This window comes from Lissotriton helveticus (genome assembly GCF_964261635.1).
Source record: "Lissotriton helveticus chromosome 1_1 unlocalized genomic scaffold, aLisHel1.1 SUPER_1_unloc_17, whole genome shotgun sequence".
NCBI classification, from domain to species: Eukaryota; Metazoa; Chordata; class Amphibia; order Caudata; family Salamandridae; genus Lissotriton; species Lissotriton helveticus.
Window position 1 is genome coordinate 943,516 of NW_027611656.1, and position 26,356 is coordinate 969,871.

At 43.8% G+C, this 26,356-nt stretch overlaps 1 protein-coding gene across 1 annotated transcript in view; it reads right to left on the reverse strand.

Annotated features, from left to right (window-relative positions):
• The window catches only part of LOC144805633 (uncharacterized), a 90,586-nt gene that overhangs the window by 12,168 nt on the left and 52,062 nt on the right, over positions 1-26,356 (reverse strand). Inside the window, exon 3 of the mRNA XM_078672153.1 lies at positions 23,837-26,213. Coding sequence (XP_078528279.1) covers positions 23,837-25,296 — 1,460 coding nt within the window. The 5' untranslated portion in view covers positions 25,297-26,213. The remainder of the gene's footprint in view (positions 1-23,836; positions 26,214-26,356) is intronic.

The following is a 26,356-nucleotide window of genomic DNA, read 5'->3' on the forward strand; positions in this document are numbered from 1 at the left end:
CTCAGTCAGCCCAGGGCTGTGGAGGTCAGGGAGGCCAGTGGTGGACCCCAAAGGGCCCCCTGTCCAAAATAACTTCCCAATCAGCCGATTAAGGGCACTGAGGCTAGTAGTCCTAGCCAAGTGAAAATAAAACAGACTCCTGAGGGATCCCCCTTAAACTTAGTCAGGGACCTCCCACAGATGGACACTGTTGGGCACAGCCAAACCTGGGACCTAAAAACCCCAAGCCTGACCTCTCCCTCCAGTAAGCCAAACAGAGGGACTCAGCCTCCAGCTTTAGGTAGCCAGAGGTTGACCCTGAGAGCTCATAGCAACTCAGTCCTGGAAAGAAAGGCACATATGGTGGATAGTGATTGGAGGAAGTTGAGCCCAACATTAGTGGAGTCTCACTTCAGTACTCCATCCCAGCACCAGCCTTTTACTTTGCCAAAACACACCACAGGTAGAGATTCCCTTTGGTGGAGACCCTCAGATACCCTTAGGGTGAGGGATTGCTTAGTGGACCATGATATAGGGGGTAACCATGCCAGTGCATATACCACCTCATATGGCCACTCAGGCAATATAGGCTTACCTGGTCAAGGATAGCCTTATCTCCTTTCGTTTGGGGGGGGGCGGGGGTTATGTAGGAAGGTGGATACCTGACTATGGTTGCCCCCAACTTTTTGCCTGGTGTTTTGCTGGTTTTTCGACTTAGTTGACCTGGGGCCCTGCTATTCAGGACTCCAGGCCCACTGCTCTCTCTGTAAACTGGATTCCATGTACTCTAGGTACATATCTAATTAGTACTGGGCCTCCTTATCAGTCCCTGTACAGTATACCTTAGGTATCCAGGGCATAGGTGTACCCAGGGCCTACCAGGGGCTGCAGCATGTATTATGCCACCCCTGGCTGGCCACCCAAATCTGACACAACTGGCTGCACGACAGCTGGGGCAAGGTGGTGTAATCACCCTTTGCTTTAGATATAGTATTCCTATATCTAACCCTAAAATGGACACATATATTCCTATCAGTCACTCCTATGGCAGACCTTATCAATCCTGAAGGCAGAGTGCTTGGAATTATGTGAGATGGTGCTCTGGCATGAGCTGAGCCCGTTTGCAGCTTGCGGAACCAAGTCCTAATAGCTGTTCCATGATAACGCTATACCATATACTCTTAAGTGCATTATGTACCTCGCGGTCAAATGCTAACCTTGGTATAGCATTATCAAAACATGTCGAGTAAGGTGTCATACGAATTGGAATACTAACCCCTCGCCAATTCTGGTGACGGGGTTAGCATTCCACCCTTCTAGAGGGACACGACATGTATGTAACTGTGAACCCCGGTTAAAGCTAACTCGAGCCTCAGCATCACAAAATGGATGCTGCCACCACAGACACAAGTGTGACCTGCTGCTGCTGGGAGTCCTTCCAGCGAGGAGAGCTTGGACTAAGGGTTTCCTGTCAGGGGCGGTGCTAGCACCATCCCAGACAGGGTTTTGTGTATCCCAGGTAGGCAAGGCTGAAAGGAAGGTGACTGCAAGTGGCACCCCGGTGCTCACTGTGCATGTGCCGGCTCAAACCAGTTCCAGGGGCACACCAGCCCCTGAGCTGGGGAGAGACCGGACAAAGGAGAGGGGTGTAACCACCCCCCTCCTGGTCCCACCCATGGGCAGGACCTAGTCGCGTGCCAGCCCCTTTTCTTAGGATAAAGGTAGGAGCAGGCCCCCTTCCCAAATTAGATAATTCTGAATCTTGACTACTTTCCACGAAAGAACTCTTGAACATTTCTGAAGACTCTCCCTTGTGGCTAAGGAGTAGCCACCCTGCATCAGCGGGCACCATCTAAGCGCTGCGGTTTGCTGTAAGTCTCTCCTCCGGATCAAGACTGCCCAGCTCGACGAGACCCGGATTCCCTGCCATCTCTGACCTCTACCTGCCTCTACAGCTCAGCTAAGATTCGTGGGTGTCACGAGACCTGAGGGACCGGCCATCTTCAAAACCTGCACGACGCTTATCCAGCACGACCGCCGAGGGATCCTCGAGTGAGTGCTTTGGGGTTTGAGAAGCCCTAACCCTAAGCAGCTCCAGCACCGAAGACCAGCCCCCCCAGCATCCACGAGATCTGCGTGGGGCCCTTCTGCTCTTTGCTGCTTCCCGCGTTGTCCGGTCACTTGCCCGTTGGCTAGTGGCCATCCTGACGACGTACCACGACGATTACACCGCTGGTCTGGTTGCTCCAGACTGGCCCTAGCCCCCTTCCAAGAGAGGAGCCCCCCGGACCCTCCTGGTCCACTCCAGATGCCATCTTGAGTCCACCGCGTGGGCTTGCCTTTGCCAAGGTTTGTTGCCCCAATCCTGGGTCCAGCATTGCCGACAACAGACACCTTCGTGGGACAGCTCGCCCCTCCATCCTGGTCGCCGACAACGCCTCCTGGTCCAAGAGACTGCAGAGCACAGCGTCACCCACTCACCTGGTCGAGGTGACTTCATCCGGTGCCATCCTGGTGCCCACATAATCACTGGCTAGTGATTAAAAACTGAGTCCCCTCTGCTTTCAGGTCATCTTCAACTCCGATCCAGGCTTGGATCACTCCGAACATCTTCACTGGTCGCCTGCCAACAACTTCTTCTTTCAGGCTCCATAGACTTCAACGAGGATTCCCGACGTCTTTTGAACCCTATGCAGCCGCGGCCCCTGGGCTAGGTAACTTGAGTATTTCGGTGCTCCAGCACAGGTTCACTATCCAAGTGTCCAGATCCTTTTTCGTTTTTAGTCTACCTAGTCGGATTCGTCCGGAAACCGTAACTTTAGAAACGCTAGCATCCATAGACTTCTTCCCGCATCCCGCGTGAGAGTGCACACTCTGCACCCGATCTCCCTAGGCCTCCTGCTCCTAACCTAAGAGTTCAGTAGTATAGCCCTAGCGATCCTGAAGCCTCTGGATCTTGTTACTTACCTGCTAGTATTTCGCATTCCACTTTTGTAGTATATGGTTTTTCGTGCCCCTCGGGCATTTGTGTAAATTGTAAAACTTGAAGTATTTTCTTAAGAGTTTTGTATTGTGCTTAGCTCTCTGACTCATAAAGAGTTCAGGGTAGACTTGTTATAAATAAATACACTTTATTTTTCATAACAACTTGTGTGGTGTCCTTTCACTTGGTGTTCAAGGGGTATATGTGATGGTAAAACAGCTGGCTTAACACGCCCTCTAGAGTTTAGCCTAAAGACTGCTCTTGTCCATGCTACTAGGATAGCTGGTCTATAAGGTTGACTTACAACCAATCATCAATAAGGGTCGTTTGGAATGATACACAGTGATCACTAGAATAGTGAACACTATATATCAGGCAAACTTCTCACAACAGGCATATATAAGTTCATAATTTGACATTTGTTTGTTATTTCTTTCCTTCCTTCCTCACAGGTATTTTGACCTTTTTAACTACGCTTACCCAGTGTGGTTCAAGCTGACACCACAGGCACAATTTTGCCTCATTGGTTGCAAGAGGGTAGGATTGGGTGAGTCTTTTAGGGGACACAGACCGTCCACTCCCCTTGTTTTTTGGTCCTGAAGAAAACCTGGTTAATTTACCTTTATGGTTGAAACATGTAGACCAGACACACATAGAGATACACGGGATCATAATTACCCTCACATTATCTCGCTATTGTTTTTAACATTGTCCAGTTGCTTGAAAATAAAATTTTCACTTCTCCCAAGTTAAACCAGGACAATTTTTAACACACCCTTTTTTTGTTTATGCACCTTCACTCACAACCTGCTCCACTGTAATCAGGTGTTGTAGCACACCCTGATGGCGCTAGGTCATTAGGGTGGGCCCCGATGATGAAGCATGTCACCACTAGGTGGTGAGTGAGGGTTTTTTTAACAAAAGGAGCATCCCTTTCCTTTTGTTTACCCAAACACCCCATTAGGAACTTTCAATTCCATTTGGTGGTACTCCTTCTTTTGTTCATATGATTAATTAGCCAGGGGTACAGGAGCACCCCCCGTTCACTGACTGTGAACATAATCCCTTGCTCTCTCCATTGTTAATTCAAAACAAAAGCGCCGCCAAAAAAGTAAACGCCCACCTCTGAATGATGAAAAAATAGGGGCGGGCTTCAAAAAAAGCAAGAAACGCCCACAAATCTGCTCAAGCCGGGGACAGAACTGAGTGACACACATCTCTTCCAATGGCTAGCCTTCATTTATGAAGCTAGCCAATGGAAGAGAAGGCGGGTTCAAGCCCCAGTACTAGGGAAACATAAGATCTCAGCTACGCGACACTGCTGCGCAGTGTACGCTAGGCCGAGGCCTAAAAAGCAGGTTTTAGGAATGTGTGACCAGCTCTTATCTTTTTACAACTCCTCTCTTATGATACTGTTTGGCATATGCTATACTTTTTACGGGTCGCTGTTAGACTCAGGTCAAGCTGCAATTAACTTCTGTACTGTAATTCATGAATTTGAATTTTATGTTTTGATTAACTTGGACATATTATATTTGTCAATCTGCAACTTGGAAGATGTTTTATCATTTTATACATGACTTTTATGGTTTTCCTTTATAAAACCGAATAAACTTTGTTGATAATAATCACTAGGGGATTCATTTACAGGGTAGCATAGTATCCCTCACAATAACTCCAGGAGTCACAGTTCACACAATGTACATGCTTTGTTCCCCCTACTTCCAACCTTACATATACCCCCAATCACCTGCCCAAACCTCTCCCTGCTGATGCCAATGTGGTCCTCCGTCATCCCACAGACCATATTTTTGGCCCCTTTGAAACTGCCCATACAATAAAAATGCTGCAGTTGTAAATACATATCAACTACCATTTGTTGTGTTTGAAACATTTTATTGAATAATAAAACCTAATAAACATAATCTGATTATTAAAGCAAAACAGAACAACAGTTGCCATACTCATAAGAGACAACAACTGTAGTTAAAAATCAACATACTGTAACACTGCAAAGTTATGTAGAGCACAAATCCTAATTTCGGGCAATCTTTAAAGTTCAACCATAGAAACGTTCATAAAGAACAGGAAAGGAAAGAAAGAAGGTGGGATACAGTAATTTCATTAATGTAATGCTTCCTACATATAGAAAAACAAAATTAATTATTTTCCTTTTTTTTTTATTATTTTTATTGATGCGTTAAAAATCACAGTTACAGACACGTACTCAGTATAATTACAGTGATACATATTAATTATTTTCCTTGAGCAATAATGTCTGCACACTAAAATACTAAGAGAAATATATTGAACAATGAACATTTCATGTGTATAAAGAACAGGAAAGGAAAGAAAGAAGGTGGGATACAGTAATTTCATTAATGTAATGCTTCCTACATATAGAAAAACAAAATTAATTATTTTCCATAAGCAATAATGTCTGCACACTAAAATACTAAGAGAAATATATTGAACAATGAACATTTCATGTGTAATTTGAATTCAATTTGAATATTTTAACCTCCTCAGCATTTTTTGACTCATGATTACAACCTGAATGCTTTCTGGAAAGAAACCGCCTCATGGGGTTCAAAAGCACATCTTTTCCAACAATAGGATTACAATGATAAACTTGAATTTCAATTCAATAAATATATACAAAGTCCATACACTTTTGTAGAATTGTCACCTAAACTTGAATTCAATCCACCTTTTGATTAAACACTTCCCATTCCAGCAAGCATCACAGGACCACCTGTTGTTATCTTTCCAATTAGTGATAATGTTTCAGATGGCAACAACAATAAATATGTTTAGAATTTTACCTCCGAAAGGAAAAACATGCCATTTCTGAATCATGGTGCACAATAAAATGTAGGAACAGAAGGGCATCTTTTGGTGTAGCATTCATTAAGGTTTGACCAGGCTTGAAACTAGAGTTCCTGAACTTTTGGACATTTAAATGTCATATTTTAAAAGAGTTCAAACAGACCCAGCACGAGCACCGCGAAAAATTGAAGATGAGTGAATTGTACTTAGAGAAAATGTGCTGATTAGTAATCTATTGATGTAAAATACAGTGGTCAGGCAATGCTTGTGGATCTAATCTATTCAGATTTTAACTCCATAGTGTGTTCAATACATTGACTAGGAATAATACTTGAAGGTCTATCTCTCAGATCAGTTCTATTACAGTTTTATTTGCAATAACACTAAAAGAGATCAATGAAAAATAGATTTTAAAAGCCATGGGTAGAATTGATCCTTGGTCTAAATCTAGATTATTGTCTGTAATAGAAACCAGTACAACAGATCAAATCTAAAAGGATTGAATATGTTTATTATAGTGGTTTAGAGTAAACCCAGAAGATACACATTGGTCCTAAAACTCAGAAAATGTATCTAAAGATTATGATTACATCCAATTTATGTCCAGAGACCGCTTTAGATGCTTTCCTGTTTAAGTGACAACATTTGCAAATATACTTAACAAAACATTAAAGGTGGATGTCAGAAATTCTGTCTTTAAGTATTGTGTAAGAGTTATGTGTGATGATTTTTATTTGATCTGAAGCAACACTATCACAAAATAGGTATGTGCACAGGTTATCATTCAACTAACATTATTAGCAAACTTAATTTGGAGGGAATTGAGAAAAATTGCCTCATGTACCAAGGGTTTTATTGTTCAAAAATCCACTGGTTCGGTAACTCACAGAGTGTGCAAATGCTAAACCCCTTTTTGAAATGCACTAAGCCCATTTAACAATTCAGAATTTGGAAGGGGGATTGTTAATAGTGTCCCTTCTGAATATGTAATACATCCTTAAGGTATGTATTAAGCTTTGAAACCATATGTGGGCTGAAAAACAGTAACAGGAGGTAGTAACCCAAGGGGACATTTGTGAATCTGAAAGTAAAATGGGGTGCATTAAAAATGCCTTTATTTAAAAGCAATCACAGACACAGTAGTGTGCTGACTCCACAAGCAACCACTTTGACCAAATGGATTATTAATACATAAACCTCAGTATTTCCTATATTGCTGAAATTTAGTCTCTAATATTTTTGTCATGTGGTGTAAATATTTGTTTCTGTTATTTTATTTCCCATTTCAATATAGTCATGAAATGTACCTATTCTTTTTGTCAAACATAATGAAATATCTTTATTACAATTTTTGGGGCATTCTAAAAAATTTGTTCACTCTCTAACTTAAAGCTTCCTAAGAACAATACTGACGCCAGTTCCTGGTTTCTCCTAGATCATTTAGCTTTCTCACTAAACCAAGCACAATATTGATTTGAGAGAGGTGGTTATTGTAGTCATATGCACTGGGGTTAGTTTAGAAAAGACAAATATTGACCTTCCTTTATCTTTAGAAATAATACTTGCAAACATTTATATTAAATAATTTCAGATAATTTACTGATAAAGATATCAGATAAAGATCCCCTGATTTATTATACCTTGTGGGATCAAAAGCCTGCTAAAATTAACAGACTTCTCTTCTAGATAAATCCAGGTTTGAGAAGGTATTAACTGCGATTATCAACTTTCCGTTATTTTAACACATTTTCTCAGTGCACAGAGTATTTTTCCTACATTAATCACAACATTTCAAGCAATGGTCTGTGCTTAAACGTACAATGAAGGGGTAAAAATGTATTTCTACCACAATCAAGAAACCCTTGGGTCTCTGAGGATTACTGTTGCAAATTAAGACCTAGCTAAAATGAAATATCCCTTTAAAAGGAAGATTTCCCTCACCCACCATAGTTGGCATGCCTCCTCATTCGGAATCTCCTCGCACAGTTATACCTAGTCACGATACAGGGTACAACCCCCTCACAGAGAGGGAGGAGTTCAGGCATGGTTTGTTATAGAGAAATCTATACTAAATACCACAATAATGAGCTCTGGGTAGTGAGGGCAGCAGAATGAAAGTTAAAACTTGCTAAAGGGTATATGGTTTCCATTATTTGTACTCCCTTGGGCCACGATTAAAAACAGGGCACTGTGGTAGAGAAATATATGCACTGTCAGAGTCAATAAGAGGTCAACATGTTTCAGCCTATTAATCCTTCAAAGAAGTGTTTGCGGCTTTCTTCAGGACCTAATCAAAAGTGCTGCTGCTCATTGTACTCAATCAATAACAAGCATTGGCATAGCCAATAGGTCTCGCCTTTGGGACCTTATAAGTGTTTAGCAATGCAGATCCAGTAACAATGTGAAATAATTTCTATAAAAAAAAAAAGAAGACTATAAACTAACTAAGCTAGACGTGACTTTATAACTGGTTAATCAAACATTTCTGGATGTTTAGTATATAACAACTCCTTTTTTATATAGTGTGTCATATAAAATTGATGCTCTGGTAAGAGTACACAATGTCAACAAATTCAATACTGCTTTTATATCAATTTACTTTTGAAAGCTTGAAGTGAAAGACAATTCTAAATGTCATTTGCTTATGAATAGGCGCTAATGACTATTTCCGGATGACAATGTAGTTAGCATTTTTTTGTATACGATGTGTTAGAAGTATGGGTAGGGAAAATTCCTATTTTGGCCAAAGGCTCCCCTTTTTTTATTCATGCTTGTTTTAATTTGTACACAGAATCACATTTTTTTAAGTGGTACACTGTAATGTTAGATGAATCTGTTTTACCCTTTTGATAAGCAAGGGATGACAATGAACCTTTTTTCATCCCTGGTTTTAAACTGATTCAGGTTGGAACAATCAAGGTGTTTGCTGACTTTGCCTCAGAAATGGTTGTTTCCCGCTTGCTGCTTTCATGCAACTTAAATCCGTTCAGTGGAAGAGGTGGCTGCATGACTGCAGAAATGGCCAGATCAGTACTTGGCTGTTTCGGTTGACCAGTGGGGCTAGAATAGAAGCTGTTACGGGCAGAGGCTTAGCTTCCCATTGGTGCAGCAGGTGCAGTGGCACCAGGTCCCAGATGCCTTAAAGAAGCACTTAACTCTGAAAGCTGCTGTTTGTCACAGTTCAGAGATCTGAGGGACCCACAGAACAATGACTATTGCTGTTTTCCACAGTCCAAACAGAGGGCATGTGTCACATTTCCCTTCTTGCCTTAGGGCCCAGGGCACACCAGCTAGGCCACTGGTTAAGGATGCAGTGGGGAAGAGGTGGGTAGACAGGTGGATATTTAAACAGCTCGACGATGACTTCATGCCTGGGTATTAAAGTATTCATTGCAATTAAGGACTGAAGCAGGAATAGATCTCATAATATAGGGAGGCCTATGTACTAATGCAGCTCGATTAGCGGCTGCCTTTTAACATCTCACTTATCACCTCTCCGAATGTACAGTTTTATTTTAGATGCAGACTTAAATCGTGACCTATGAATATGTTTATCTATCTTTAGGTTCCAAATGACCCATCTTTTTCATATGCAAGTATCAGACAGGTCGGGAACACCCAATGGCTTTTAACTTCATAAATCCACATTAATCACTTGTCTTGAAATGCAAATGGCAGCATTCAGAACTCAGAGGTGTAGTCTAAGTATTCCCATTATGTTCAGGGTACGGGGGGTGTTGAGGGCATAAAACACTTTGACAAAAACATTGCTGCCACCGTAGAAATTCAATCTTCCTTGTCCTACCTTAGTACCACATTCTTTGTATACCTGAATTAAATCGGCACACAAAATAGTACCGTATTTAAAGGCCCAGTTCAAAATTACAGGGAAGGTGCCAGACTACACAACGGTGCAGTCTTCAGTGGGTGCTGTCATGCCACACAGGGGGAGTACACCAAAATATGCTGGAAAAAGCATGTGGTGCAACAACGTAGGTACAGTTATAAACCACCAGTTTGCTTACAAAGAAAAGCGTCTGGCAGCTAGAAATGAGGTGGCACATGTCCCCTGCAGGTGGTTGGGGTCTGTCACCATCCTGTCAGGTGGGGGGTATACAATCAGTGCGCCACCTGACTGCTTGTTTTCTCTTTCGCCTGTGTCAATAATACAGTGCAGTCGCAAGGCAAAAGGTTTTCCCACATTTGAATGTGGGCATGCCCAATACAAAGGAAAGCATGCCCGCTTAGAATCTCTCTTACGTGATCCACACTACATAAAGGGCTATGGAAGTGTCTGCAGCCTCTTCTGTAGAACAAAAGCCAAAATGCCCATGGGACAAAGAAAGAGGGTGCACTCTGATGCTTCATCATGTACGAAGCCTTTGGCGTTCGTCTGTACTAAGCTAGTGACAGAGTGGAGTGATTATTGCCCTCTATGTCACTCTACTTCCAAGCACCTACTACAGCTTGTACAGTGGTTACTGTCATCTGTACACCTACATTATGCTTAATATAAATAGTGCATAATTTCGGCGTTTGTGTCTGCCTACAATGTGGACCTGATACAAACAACAGTACCTACAAGGTGGATGGTACAATTCAACAAGAGTCTAAAATACTTCAGCACCACTGACTTTGCATCAATATTACGGGGCATCAGTGTAGATGGCAACCCAATTTTGTATACATTATTATCAGAGACTATACTTGCCTCTTGGATACAACTTTACAACAGAATTTTATAAATTTTCGTACAGTTGTATTTATATAATAAAACAACCTACCCACAATAATTGATCTATCTATTCATCTTTTTGGGTTCTGGAGTAGCATGCTACTCGCTGAAAAGCGCTTCAACACTTCATCAGGGGTAGTAAGCGCTATATAAATGCAAAACCTTCCCTCTTCTATCCCTCCACTCTCTTTTTCAACCGAACTAACAGACCAACATGTCCAGCTCTCAAATTAATTTTATATTTCCCTACACTAATTCACCACTAATCATTTTTGGATTCTGGAGTAGCGTACTACTCGCCGAAAAAGCCCCTTAATGTTCGTCCGGGGCAGTAAGCGTTATATAAATGCAAATACATTACAATTACTATTTACATCGGGCTGCACTAACACAAGGATAGAAGTAGAATGGGGCTTAGAGTTTTTTCTACGCATAATGAAGCATACTACAGAAAGTCTGTGAACAGTCTATATGTTGTGCGCCTGGCAGAGAAAAACACAGCAAACAATATCTATCGAAGAGTCTATTGGCTGAGTCAAGGCTTGTATTTTTAATACAATTCATGTTCGCAAGCACAAGGATAGGAAAAAAGCTTTCTAAATATCCAAAATAAAATTGGATGATTTAGAAAAACGTTCCGGCCCACATCCATCTCCCATGTGGCAGGAAGGATACACTGTGAATGCGATATCCTCTGTGGAAATGCGTGCCTCTACAGGAGTTACATTTGAATTATCAAAAACATACCTCCTCCCAAAAAGAAAATGTTACTGGGCAAACTGGAAAGTAAATGTAAAGGAATAAATAGGCACTATATCAATACTGAAGGCATTTTGGACAAACCGGGGTTAAATGTTTCAGAAGGCAACAATTCGATGAACCCGGCTACCAAAGCACAGGAATGCAACGGGAGCCTCCATCTCTGGGTCGGATTTCTGGAATGATGCACGAGCCGCAGGGAACAGATGCAATGGGGTACGCAGCGTTCTCGTTAACTACCTTGACATGTATGGTGCAAAAATCTAGGCGCTTTCATTATTTTGTATTAAAACGCATAGATATAGAAGACAGACCCCAGGCTCCAGACCTCAAAAGAATGGATTCTTAGGAATTCTGAATTTTTGTGTGCAAGGGGGGATTTAAAATTAACTATGTCGCCTGCAAAAGGTCAGAGGGCATGGCGTGCATGATTTGGTTCCCATAACTCCTTGCAAGAAGGAGCTCGTGAATTTGAGTCTCCACAGAGCTGCCATGGGATCTCTGACTGGTCAGTTCATCTCTCCAAGCTATCATGCAATACATTTCTCCTTGGTTAATGCTTAGAAACCGGCAGACAAGGTCAATTTTTCAGGGGTTTGTCGTACTCCAATCTGCCACAGCTTCCAGGCACAGGGTGATAAAAAAAACGATTTATTAAAAGAACAAAGATCGGTCAGCAGGTTTTACAGCTTTTTGTTAAACATTGAAAAGGTCCCAAAGCAAGAGAGGGAAAGGCAGAAAAGGGGAAGGTGATAAACAGAGACAGCAAGGATAAATAAGCACACACACGTGTTCAGAGTTTAAAGCCCTTACTAAAAGCCTCGCTGAACAACGCATGCAGCCTGGCTCAGGCGAGACCTAAAAATTGTGTACGAACCAATATAAGTATAAAGAAGGGTTTTCATATACAAAACCATCCAGTGATCATATTAATCTACATAGAGTGGTGAATTCACTGGTGGTACCTAAAAGAATACATACATAGGAAATATAAGAATGGTTTGAAAAAATCTAGGTCAGACATTAGAGCAACTGCGCTAGCGTTACTTTTAAAAGCTATTCAGTCCAGGACATACAAACCCGTTCAAACAGGACACAACCATATACTGTATAGTCAATGTCTGGTATTCATAGTATAGGTGGGAAATAAACTAATTTATAGACAACAAGATTCACTACAATAATAATAATATACTGTAGAAAGGTTAATCCGCTGATGTCGGGAAATGTGCCTCAACTCACCGTGGCATGCAGCCTTGGGTGACTCTCCGCCCTAATAAAGAATTATAGGAAGGTGAGCATGGTAAGAAAATAAGTCTTCTGGAAGGCTGTAACCGTTCTAGGCATTTTAGAACAAGTGTAAAGAAAAAGTGTGCTCATGTAGATTAAAAACTGTCCATATACTCATAGGCGGTGTATGCAATAGTGACTGAGGTATTTTGTATGGCTGTGAAGTCCCTAATACGTTCCCCGAGCATGTATTCAAATGTTACTAAGGTTTATCGAGACAAGCGGGCAGCGTAATGGTGGTTAACACTAGGGGGAGACACGCCAAGACCGTGGAGGCAGTCGTGTGTCTGCCTTGAAGTTTGTGTATCAATGTTTTTGATGGCTCGTGCCTCATAGCAGGCTTGTGTTGTGGCAGCACAGGGTGAACAAAGGCAGAACCTAGTGCAGTAACTTCCAAAGGAAACATGTGGTGTTATGGGGCAAAAAAAGACTCTTAGAGCTAGTTGGCCTAACACCAAGTACAGCGTGCTTAGATTTCAGAAGCAACTGGCCCATTAAAATATGCAGCGGTAAAGCACATGATAACACTGCCTAGTTTAAACATAGATGCAGCATTCTTCAAGTTGAAAACTGTAGACGTGTTTGATGTGCACTGCAATAACAAAGCTGCGATGCAGTGGAGGAAATGGACTTAAAATAGTTGACCTCTGCATGGGGGCAGCGTGCTTTGTTTTCAAGACACAACGCCTGCCACATGTGCACGGAGAACTTTCCTACGACATGAGAGAGTGTGCTTTGACACTTCCATATCTTTAACATGAATGCAGCATTCTTTACTTTTTCATAACAAGAAAAAAAAAAAAAGACGGGCTCAATGCAAGAAAGATTCAAGTTAAACAAAAAGGTAGGTTCAGGGACCCATTCCTGTATACAGGGAACACGCTGCCTCGGTACAGAAAAAATTACAGATATAACAAACGGCGGGTCAGAGACCCATAACTGTATACAGGGAGCCAGCAATCCGTTATACCACAGCAGATGGAGGACGGTGTCCAGAGTAATCGCAGTTGCTCGAATAGAGGATCCGGAGCTAGCTAAAGCCGAATTTGGTGTGTGGCTAAATGTAAATGTAAATGTGGGTGTACTTGTAAAGCACACTGTGACTCCATGGAGTATCCTGGCGCTGAAGACCGCTGGGGAACCCGTCCTGGTTTTCCCTGTGAGATGGTCCCGTTCTGGGTATCTCCAAGGTGAAACCAGGCATCCCCGGCGTCTGTGGGGGCTGTTGTAGAGATGAGGCAAGCTTAATGCCCAGAGTTGCCGAGTGTGTTCCCTGGTTAGAGTAGGCACCGAGGCGAGACTTATCGAGTCCGTTGACCCTGGTCCACGACCCTGCTGCGTCGGGAATTGAACCCTGGTCCCGGGCCGTTCTCTGCTTACGGGTCTGCCGCCTCTAACCAGTGAGCCACACCACTCCACTAAGGTTACTCACTCAGGTTGTATAATCGCATTACTCTGATGCAGTCACGTGACCACGAGTACTTGGGAAATGTATTCCCATGCCGGCAGCATGAATCTGAATGAACGCGCACTAAATGCTGCAGGCTTTCTTGCCTCTGTCACACACAGCCGCTTTTTCACGTGGAATAGAATCACTAAAGACGTGTTTCCATCGAAGTTAAATGCAAATACTACGATGTACTGGCATGTGTTTTTAAAGGGTCAGCGCTGTATACCCAAGGGCGAAAGAATCATTAGAAAACTCAGCACACCCGAAAGTAGAAATGAGTGATGGGTGTGTAAACCATGTCCCTTGTACTACACATGTATCCTGTTGCAAGCGGTCAGCCCCATATGTCTAAGGGTATAGAGAGGTCAGTGCACCTGAATCAGAGTGCCCAATCTTGTATGTATAAGTGTAGGATCTTTAGGCCATGTCCAATGGACAGTCTGTCACAGGTATCTGGTGGAGGTAATCTTCTGAGAGTACAATAAAAAAAACATATATATGAAAATATAGAAAAGAACAGGCAGTGTCCCTCGCACATATTCTAAGGCACCTGGTTATCAGGAGCCATAGTTCTATATGGTTAGCCATACGTATTCTCTTGTATGTTAGGTGGCCGGTGGCACTTCACCACACACTCTGAAAAATCGCTCATGTGGAAATGGTCAAGTCTAATGGGGCCCCTTCCGTCATAGAAGGGACAACTCCCCTGTTCCTATTGCAACCAATGGAGATTTGGGACTATCCTACATGGACAAGGGAGAATGGTGTTTAGGCCCCGTCCGATCCAAATCACTGCTTTGGTTCCCATGGTTTGTCTGTGCCAATTGGGATTTCAGTTATATGTGTGTATCAACGATATTTTGATCATCTGGCGAGGTGAAGATCAATCTATCACTACCTTCGGGAAATCGATTTGCAAGAACTAAGAGTGTGGCATGCCAATGACTGCTTCCACAACAACTTCAAGAAAATATTGTACTACCTTATAGTCCCTATTAAAGTCCACAAACTGAATTTTCATGAAGTAAACCATTGGTTTAATAAGGAATTCAGACTTTCACGTAGATATCCTTCACAAAGGACATCTCAGAAATCAGTCTGGATGGAGAGAGGTATAAAGGGGCCCAGGCTCGGGCTAAGAAAGAATGGCAGGAACTCAAATTGGCTTGCTCTTTTAAGAACTTCACCAGGTAATGGGCACTTGTAAAGTGGAGGGGAGAGAGGTCTCTGCTTCACCTCTGCAAAATAACATTTCTCCCCAGACCTGGTTTGATAATTTCTCCAATCTTTATTCAGTCACTCCTTTTAATGAGCCAGACACTGTGCTGGGGACTGTGTAAACAGACTACTCTATAGCTGTACCTGGCCCTTTCCTTGACCTGGCTGACATCCTCAGCTCTGGATGCAATAACCAGAGGTAGAGCTTCAGGATTAGACAGCATTCCAGCTTATATCCTTCTGCTAGAAAGAGATAAATTGTCTTGGTATAACCTTTTCTTAACTAATGCCATTATCAGTGGTGCCCCAGTACCTGAATCTTGGAAGGGAGCGGACGTCATCCCAATATATAAGAAGGGGGATAGATTCCTTCCAGCCAATTACAGGCTGATCAGCTTGATCAACTGTGTGAAGAGCATTTCTCCCCAATTGGTCTTGAGCAAGATTGAGGAATGGACAGCAGCTAAAGCCATTGTATCCCCCTTTCAGACAGGCTTTAGGAAGAAGATATCCACGATTCATCAGGTTTCCGCTTCCTTTTACTCTATTGGAAGATCGTTGTGGTCGGCAGGGAAACTTGTATGTTGCGTTCATCGACCTTAAATCTGCTTTTGTCCTGGTTCCACGAAGCAGGCTATGGAAGGTCTGTGGTGATATGGGCCATCCCAGGAGGCTCTTGAGCCTATTGATCAGTCTACATGAGGGTAATTATGCCCAGGTTCGCTGGAGTACCCAGGGCCTGGTGACTGAACGATTAACTATCAATTAAGGTGTTCACCAGGGCTGTGCACAGGCGCCCACCCAGTTTTCTTTCTATAATAATGTTGTTCATTATCTGCCCTCTTTCTCAATTGATGCACCATCCCTGGTAGGCACAAAACGAACAAGTTACTTACCTTTGGTAACGATGTATCTGTAAGACATATATTAGTTATAGATTCCTTAGCTTAGAATTACCCCCAGGCGTCAGACTGGATGCGAAGAAATGTTTACTTAGCAGTACCCCTACGTGTCGGTAGGTGGCATCGGTCAACTCAGCGTCTGTCATGGGCATCATGGTCGCCGGGATGACGCAGTGGTGTCTATTTAGACTCTGCTCCTGCGCACTAATGTCAGTTCTGATACGACGTCCATGCCAGAAGCGCAGAGCCATGCAAGACACTGACCCCTGGTGCACAAAACTAGGGCCCTGTAAGGGAGTCCCTGTCCCTAGAAGTCCGTGTGCAGAATGGGGAGGATGGGTGGGGAGGTAGGGAATCTATAACTAATATACATCTATAACATCGTTACCGAAGGTAAGTAAATTGTTCATCTGAAATAGACTATTAGTTATAGATTCCTTACCTTAGAATAGATACCCCAGCAATACCAAACAAGGTGGTGTGTCTGCGAATTAAGTTCACACCCGGAAGTCCTGGAGAACAGAACAGCCAAAAAAGCTAGTTCTCCGGATTTGGCTGTCCAGGCAGTAATGCTTAGTTAACGTGTGCAGGGATGCCCACGTGGCTGTGTGACAGATGTCAATCAGTGGAACTCCACGGCCCAAAGCAGTAGTGGCTGCCGTCGCCCTGGTAGAGTGGGTGCACAGTCCTACTGGAAGTTCCTTTTAGTCAAAGAATAACAGATCTTAATGCATAGGACGACCCATCAAGAGATGGTACCTTTGTGCATTGCCCGACCTTTCTTGGTGCCCACATAATCTGCAATGAGTTGATCGTCCACCCGGAAGTCTTTAGTGCGGTCAAGGTAGAAAGACAGCACACATTTTGGGTCCAGACAATGGAATCTACCCTCCTCTTTGGAAGGGTTTAGAGGCGGGAAGAAGGTGGGCAATGTGAGGGTCTGACCTATGTGGAAAGAGGTAATCACTTTGGGCAGAAAGAGGGCTTAGTACGGAGGACTACTTTCTCTGGATGGACAGCAAGAAATGGAGGTCACGAAGATAAGCCTGATGCTCACTCACCCTGCGAGCAGAGGGGATGGCAAGCAAAAAAGCAGTCTTCAAAGGAGGCGAAGAGGATAATTATGTAGGGCTCAAAGGAAGCACACATAAGATAAGTGAGGACAAGATTCAAGTCCCACTGGGGCATTACGAAAGGAGCAGCAGGAAAGAGATGAGTAATGCACTTCAGAAATCTGTTAACAATAGGATCGATGGACATGCTCAAGAGCTCCTGGTACCAGACTCTTCGTGCCCAGTCCGGAGCCACAAGAATGACTTGGGACCGGTCGTGTTTGATCTTCTTCAGCAATTTTGGCAGAAGTGGTACAGGCAGAAAGGCGTACAGGAGGCTGAAACTCCACTCGTGACGAAAAGCGTTGCCGAGGGAGAGCCGCCTTGAAAACTCCAACACGCAGAACTGCTGACATTGCGCGTTCTCTTTGGTGGCGAATAGATTTAACCAAGGCTCTCCCCACTGCTAAAAGAGACCTTGCACCACCTTCGAGTGAAGACGCCATTCGTGATCCATCATGCACCGGCAGCGGAGTTTTTCCGCCCTGGCTTTCAGGGAACCTGTTAGGTGTTGAACCACCAGAGGTATGCCCTGATGTTCCAGCCATGTCCAAGGAGAAGAGCCTCTTGACATAGGGTTCATGACCCGACCCTACCCTGTTTGTTGCAGCATCACATGGCAGTGGTGTTGTCCGTGAACACCTGCACCACTCTTCCTTTGACAGAAAGAAGGAATGCCTTCAATGCAAGACGAATCGCCCGGAGCTCCAGAAGGTTGATGTGGTGCCTGGACTCCGCCAGAGACCAGAGGCCTTTGATCTCTGCCATTCCCATATGGCTGCCCCAAACCAGGAGTGACGCATCCGTCACTACTGTGAACTCAGGTTGGGGAAGGGAGAGGGATCTGCAGTTGACTCAATCCTGGTTCGTGAACCACTACTGCAACTGACTTGGAGTCCCCTCCGAAATCTGAACGTCATCGGAAAGATTCCCCTGGTGCTGCGCCCACTGGGACTTCAAGTTCCACTGCAGAGCATGTATATGCCATCTGGCATGATGCACCAGCAGGATGCAGGAGGCCATGAGGCCCAGCAGCCTCATTCTCACCGAACACCGGGAAGGAGGCTGAAACATCGGTATCATAGCCCGAATATCCTGGACTTGCTGCTAGGGAGGATAGACCCAAAACTGTGCTGTGTCCAGAACCGCTCAGATGAAAAGGAGCTTATGGGAGGGAATCAGTTGCGACTTCAGCACGTTAACTGTGAACCCCAGCAAATGCAGGAAGTCAGTCTTAGTCTGGAGGAGGGAGACGACAGCCTGGGCGACCTCGCCTTCAACAGCCAGTCGTCGAGATAGGGGAAGACTGGAACCCCTGATCTGCGCAGATGAGCTGCGACAACCGCCATCACTTTCGTGAACACCGGGGGGAGGGCTGGTAAGGCCAAAGGGGAGCATGGTAAACTGAAAATGCGTGTGGCCTACCGTGAACCGAGGTAATGACGGTGGGCAGGCAAGACGGGGATGTGAAAGTAAGTGTCCTGCAAGTCCAATGCTACCATCAAATCTCCAGGCTCGAAGGCAGACAAGACCTGAGCCAAGGTTAACATCTTGAATTTCTCTTTTAGGAGGAAGCGGTTGATGTCCCTGAGGACTAAGATAGGATGCAGGCCTTTGTCCTTCTTGGGTACCAAGAAGTAGTGGGAGTAGCAACCCTGACCTACTTCTGGCACAGAGACGCGTTTGATAGCTCCCTTGGCAAAGAGATCCATAACTTCTTGGAAGAGAAGGGCCAAATGATCCTCCGACATGGGATGAAATCACCACAAACGGCATGACCCTTTCGCATTCCGCTGCTTGCGGAACTCCGCGTAGACAGCCAGAGTTTTTTTGTCACATAGGCTTAATCTTATCATGAAAAAATAGATATCAGTCATATGTTAAGAAACAAAGGTGAGTAGAAACCTTTTGGGTGGAGTAAAATTTAAGACATTATTATTATGATTTTTAGGGCAATTAGTTGATTTTTGCAAGCACTAAAACGTCTCTGTGTAAAGTAAAGACCTTGAGAGTTTTGTGACTTTCAGATACTCAAATTGTGGATTCTGTTGCAATTAAAAATATTTCCAGGTCTGAAATTTCTTTGGAGGTTGCATGCGGGCAGCCTAAGTTATCCTGCAAGAGTTTCTTGATGAACTCTATTGCAACTACAATATGTGCTCTCTCATGTAAAGTCAGGTTGTTAGAAGCTTTTCTGCAACTCAAGATACGCCTTACTTTTCACCTCATGTGCATGCATTTCTCATGTTTAGTGAGATCTTCTTTCTGAGTAAAACGTTTCTGGCTTTTTCCTCCTGTATAATGTTTTAGTCCAGTGTGAATTCTCTCATGTGAAATGACATTGTATTCAAGACTAAACCTTATCTGACATTCAGAACACACATAAATGATGTTCACTCTTCTAGTGAGCACCTTGCACCAGTCCAAACAACCCTTATGGTGATGGTTGTAAAGTCAACCTTTGTAGCAGGGATTCTGTACCTATACAGAACTGTGCATAGAAACCCAGAACCTCAGTGAATGAGGGTGTGCCAAAAACTCACCTCAGTATCCAAAATCCCCTACCAGACTAGCAATCAATGTCTCATTGGTTCTTTCTCATCCCCAATGATTAGACAACCCAGAACATGAACTCAGAACACCTCAGGTAAAGTGGAATAAATGAACACTCTTTCGTCATACACACATCAGTCCAGAACGAGGAGTAAATGAAGACACGTGCAATTTTGAAATGTTTATTTCTAATGCTGTGTTCTCAAGCACAGTGTCTTAGATAATACAAGGAAACATATTATCAAGAACAAGGTTATCAGCATTGTTACTATTCCATAAAATACAAAAGGAGAAAGCATGTCAAAATGCTAATAGTAAAAGGTGACATTAAACGTAAGTTTACCCTCCCTAGCCAGTATATTATATTATATCTAAAGAAGGTCTCTTTTGGGTTTAGAAGGGCAGACCCATACCTCTTGGTCTTAGCAGAAACGGATCACATCATCTCCTGCACCAACACTCAGCATACGAATCTCCATCAAGTGTGTTTTACTTCTCTGTGCAGTGCATTATTAAACCCGCTCAAACCCAAAGTTGGTCACAGCTGCATATGTGTTATGTCTAGACCGTGCCCTGATCAACTCGAACAACAAGCACTGTGTTGAAAAACCTTGACGGCCTCGGCACTCACTGTACAGACATAGATTATCAAGCAAACCTTGTTATTCTCACGTCAAGCAAAATATGCAACTGGGCGAAAAGCTGTAATAACATAATGTGCCGTGTGCAGAGGCAGCAGAAAAGGAAAATGGTGTTTAACTTGTAAAACGGTCATGCTAACTTAACACAGTGTGAAGGTATAATTACAAACACGTGACACTCTATAGACCAGCTATCCTAGGGGTAGCATGGACAGAGCAGTCTTAGGCTATAACTCTAGAGGGCGTGTAAAGCCAGCTGTTTTACCATATGTAACCCCTTGAATACCAAATGAAAGGGGCACCACACAGGATATATATAAAATATATATGTATTTATTCACTAACCCACTCCTCTGAACTCTTTATGAGGACAGAGGCAAAAGCACATAACAAGTTACACTTAGAAATACTTTAAATAGCACAATTTACAGTTAGGCCCTAGGGGCGCGTAAAACCATATACTAAGTAAGTGGTATAAGAACCACGACTGGTGAAAGGAGAAGGCCTAGGGAATCGCTGGGGCTACACTATCTGACCCTTAGGTTAGTAGTAGGAGGCCCACAGGCGGCGCGTGCAGAGTTGGAACACTCACGCGGGAGTCAATAGAAAGTCTATGGGAACTTAAAAGGTAAGTAATTATAGTTTTAGGACACTTCCGGTTTAGATAGGAGGAAACTACAAGCAAATCTGGACACTAGGATAGTCAATCCCTACAGGAGCACCGAAGTACTCGCGTTACCTCACCGACGGGCTGCGGGTGCATAGGTGTCAAAGTGTGTCTGGTTTCGCCATTGATTCCAATGGAGCCGTGAAGAAAGATGCTGCAGGCGACCAGGAGGAAGATGTCCGGGTGGATCCAAGGGTGGATCGAAGTTGAAGAAGGACCTGAAAGCAGAGGGGACAGAGTCTAGGTCACTAGCCAGTGACCGGGTGGAATCAGGAAGCAACCAGACGTCGTTGAGGAGCAATCAGGTGCTGTCGTGAAGCTGGTCTCTGCAGCCACGCGGACCAGGAGGTGTCGAGGACGACCAGGCGCTGGAGAGGAGCTGTCCCACGAAGGTTTTCGCAGAAGGAGGGGTCGACTTCAAGATCGGAGCCAACAAGCCTAAGCAAAGGCAACCCACGCAGGATACACAAAAGGCTTCTGGTGCAGACCAGGAGGGTCTGAGGTACTTCACCTTTTCAGGGAAGCAAGTGCCAGTCTGGAACAACCAGACCAGCGATGGATTTCTTAAAGGATTGTCGTCACAGGGCTACTAGCCAACTGGCCAGCAACCGGGACAACGCGTTGAGTAGAACACAAGCAGAAGGGCCCCACGCAGAACACGTGGAGTGTGGAGGGCTGATCTTCGGTGCAGGTGGTGCTCATTGTCGGGGTGTCTCGGTCCCCAGTGCACAGCTTCGAGGATGCCTCAGGAGCTGCGCTGGTAGCAAAAAGAAGGACTTTTCAAGATGTCCGGTCCACGAGGTCCAACGCCGTCCAGGTGCTCATCTGTGCTGGAGTCGTGCAGTGGGGTCAGAGGGCTCAGGGAGTCAGGATCTTGTCAGGCTATGAGCTTGGGTTCCGGCGGGAACGGGGGCAAAGCAAGCCGTCAAGTTGCTGGATGGTGCCTGGTTGCCCAGGGTGGTCACTCCTTGGCCACAAGGGAGATTCTTCAGTCTTCAGCTTAGGTGAATGTCGAAGGGTCCAGAGTTTCGTCTTCAGTTCGATTCCAGGATTAATCTAAAGTCTCCTGTGTCAGCTCCTATCTTTATACAACTAAAGTGGGCTGGTTTACCTACTAGGTCCCTCCTATGGGTGGGACCAGGAAGGGGGGTGGTTACACCCCCTTTCCTTTGTCCAGTTTCGCGCCAGAGCTGGGGCAGGGGTGCCCCAGCAACCGGTTTGAACTGGGGTATGCATGGAGCACCTAGAGTGCTCCAGGCAGTGTGTTTCTTTTCAACCCTCCCTGTCCTAATACACAAACTCCTGTCTGGGGCGGTGCTCGCACCTCTCCAGGCAGGAAACCTATTGTCCAGGCCTCCCTCGCTGGAAGGACTCCCAGCAGCAGAAGGTCAGACTTGTGTCTGGGGCAGCAGTGTCCATTTTGTAACGCTGGGGCTCTGGTTAACTTTAACCGTGATCGTCAGAACTAACATGTCTTCTCCCTCTAGAAGGGCGGAATGCTACCCCCGTCGCCAGAATTGGCGAGGGGGTAGTATTCCAAAGTGTATGATACCTTACACGACATGTTTCGATAAAGCCAAACCAAAGTTAGCATTAACCGCGAGGATTATAATGCACTTAAGAGTATATGGTTTGGCAATATCATAGAACAGCTATAAGGAAGCAGTTCCGAACGCTGCAGACAGGCTCAGCTCATGCTAGAGCACCATCTCACATATAACCAAGCACTCTGCCTTCAGGATTGTTAAGGCCTGCCATAGGAGTGACTTATAGGTTACTATGTGTCTATATGTATGTAGGTATAGGAATACTACACCTAAGCAAGGGGTGATTACACAACCTTGCCCCAGCTGAGTGAAAAGCCAGTTGTGTCTGGGTGGCCAGCCAGGTGTGGCATAATACATGCTGCAGCCCCTGGTAGGCCTTGGTTGCACCTATGCCCTGAGTACCTAGGGTACACTATACAGGGACTCATAAGGTGAACCAATATCCAATTGTGTATGTACCTAAGGTACATGGAGTCCATTTTAAGGAGAGAGCCGATAGTTGGCCTGGGATCCTGCTATTCAGGGCCCAGGCTAAGTCGAAAACCAGCTAAACACTAGGCAAAAAGTTGGGGGTAACCATAGTCAGATATCCACCTTCCTACAGTGTGTTTTCTTATGGCGCTTGTAACCATCTCTACCTCTGAATCTTTTCTGACATTTAGAGCACTGATAATTTAATTCACCAGTGTGGATTCTCACATGTTCAGTGAGATGAGATTTTTGGCTGAAACATTTTTGGCATTCGGAGCACTGATAAGGTTTTTCCCCAGTGTGGGTTCTTATATGCGGAGTGAGACTACTTTTTTCACTGAAACATTTGTCACATTCAGTGCACCGATAACGTTTTACCCAAGTGTGGGTTCTTATATGCTGAGTGAGACGGATTTTGACTCTGAAACATTTCTGGCATTCAGAGCACTGATAAGGTTTTTCCCCAGTGTGGGTTCTTATATGCGGAGTGAGACTACTTTTTTCACTGAAACATTTGTCACATTCAGTGCACCGATAACGTTTTACCCAAGTGTGGGTCCTTGTATGTTTAGTGAGTCTCATTTTGTCACTGAAACATCTCTGGCATTCAGAGCACTGATAAGGTTTTTCCCCAGTGTGGAATCTCACATGTGCAGTTAGAAGTGATTTAAGTTTGAAATCTTTTGGGCGTTCAGAGCACTGATAAGTTTTTTCCCCAGTGTGGGTTCTTGTATGCAGAGTGAGACTACTTTTTATACTGAAACATTTCTGGCATTCAGAGCACTGATAAGGTTTTTCCCCAGTGTGGATTCTTATGTGCCGTGTGAGACTACTTTTTAAACTGAAGCATGTCTGGCATTCAGAGCACTGATAAGGTTTTTCCCCAGTGTGGAATCTCACATGTTCAGTTATATGTGATTTAAGTTTGAAATCTTTTGGGCATTCAGGGCACTGATAAGGTTTTTCCCCAGTGTGGGTTCTTATGTGCCGTGTGAGACAGCTTTTTTGAATGAAACATTTCTGGCATTCAGAGCACTGATAAGGTTTTTCCCCAGTGTGGGTTCTTATATGCTGAGTGAGACGGATTTTGACTCTGAAACATTTCTGGCATTCAGAGCACTGATAAGGTTTTTCCCCAGTGTGGGTTCTTATATGCTGAGTGAGACTGCTTTTTTCACTGAAACATTTGTCACATTCAGTGCACCGATAACGTTTTTCCCCAGTGTGGATTCTCATATGTTCAGTGAGATGACATTTTTGGTTGAAACTTTTTGGGCATTCAGCGCACTGGTAAGGTTGTTCCACAGAGTGGGTTAATGCATGTCGAGATAGACTCGGTTTGTTACAAAACCTTTTCTGGCATTCAGCGCACTGGTAAGGTTTTTCCATAGAGTGGGTTAATGCATGTTGATATAGACTCGCTTTGACTCTAAAGCTTTTCTGGCATTCAGAGCACTGATAAGGTTTTTCCCCAGTGTGGATTCTTATGTGCCGTGTGAGACTACTTTTTAAACTGAAGCATGTCTGGCATTCAGAGCACTGATAAGGTTTTTCCCCAGTGTGTACTCTCACATGTTCAGTTATATGTGATTTAAGTTTGAAATCTTTTGGGCATTCAGGGCACTGATAAGGTTTTTCCCCAGTGTGGGTTCTTATGTGCCGTGTGAGACTGCTTTTTTGAATGAAACATTTCTGGCATTCAGAGCACTGATAAGGTTTTTCCCCAGTGTGGGTTCTTATGTGCTGAGTGAGACTGCTTTTTTCACTGAAACATTTGTCACATTCAGTGCACCGATAACGTTTTACCCAAGTGTGGGTCCTTGTATGTTTAGTGAGTCTCATTTTGTCACTGAAACATCTCTGGCATTCAGAGCACTGATAAGGTTTTTCCCCAGTGTGGAATCTCACATGTGCAGTTAGAAGTGATTTAAGTTTGAAATATTTTGGGCATTCAGAGCACTGGTAAGGTTTTTCCCCAGAGTGGATTCTCATATGTTCAGTGAGATAACATTTTTGGTTGAACCTTTTCTGACATTCAGCGCACTGGTAAGGTTTTTCCATAGAGTGGGTTAATGCATGTTGATATAGACTCGCTTTGACTCTAAAGCTTTTCTGGCATTCAGAGCACTGATAAGGTTTTTCCCCAGTGTGGATTCTCATATGCTCAGTGAGATAAGATTTACGCCTGAAACCTTTTTGCACTGATGTAATGGCAGTAACTGAGGGCGTTTGAACGTGCACAGTACTATTGTGGATCACCAGTCGCAGAACATCAGTTCCTTTTACCCTTTCTATGTTTGGTGTAAGGTTAAGGATTGTAGTTTTGAAGATGAGGATTTATTTACATTACCTATAGTGCAACGGTGATCCTTTAATCCATTTTTATATTTAACAGTTGTACATATCACTCTTGCACAACAGATAATGTTGAGGCGATTTACATAGAATTACAGAACAGTACACAATAAAAAGGAAACAATCTGAGATGGTCATTAACACAATAAAGTGGTGAATTTTTAAGGTATTCGCAAGAGTGAGCAGAGTGGGTCGAGGTGTTATATCCCGAAGCAGATAGTCTCAAACTTGCGTAACTGTAAAAACGGTTGTTGAACAAAGGTGATTTTCCAATCTTTTAGTTGTTAACGTGTCAGCTTCGGAGTCTTCTTTCAGTGTCTTTTCTTTGATGGTATCCAGAAGAAACCTTTAGTTGTAACTTTCTTTTATGCAGTGTGTGTTTCCTCTCTGGAATTACATGATGCTTTAGATGAACGTTATTCTGTCATGCTGAGGCAATGTGTCTTTCTGATAATATTTCAGATGAGGATGCTGAAGCGGTCTTTCTACATTATTTCTGATGCTGTGTGCACAGATATGGCTTTGCTCTGGGTTAATGAAATGCAAAATTAGAGACTTCACTTACAGGTATAGTACTTTCCTCGCCACACTTAGATTTTTGGAAATTGTTTAAACGTAGAATGCCGGATGTCCTTCAGTTTTTTAAAATAATCCTTCTTATGGCACTGACATTCAGTTGCTTAGTGCTAAATCTTGCTTTCTTCGTCCGTAATTTCAATCACCTATAGTATTAAAATTAAATAGTTAATACATGTGCATTTCCAAAAATATAATTTACAAGCCAAATCAATGCAGAATTTTGAAAATGCTGAGCTGTTTTTCAGACAGAGCAGAGTGCAGAATGGTAGCAAGAGAGTACTTGGAT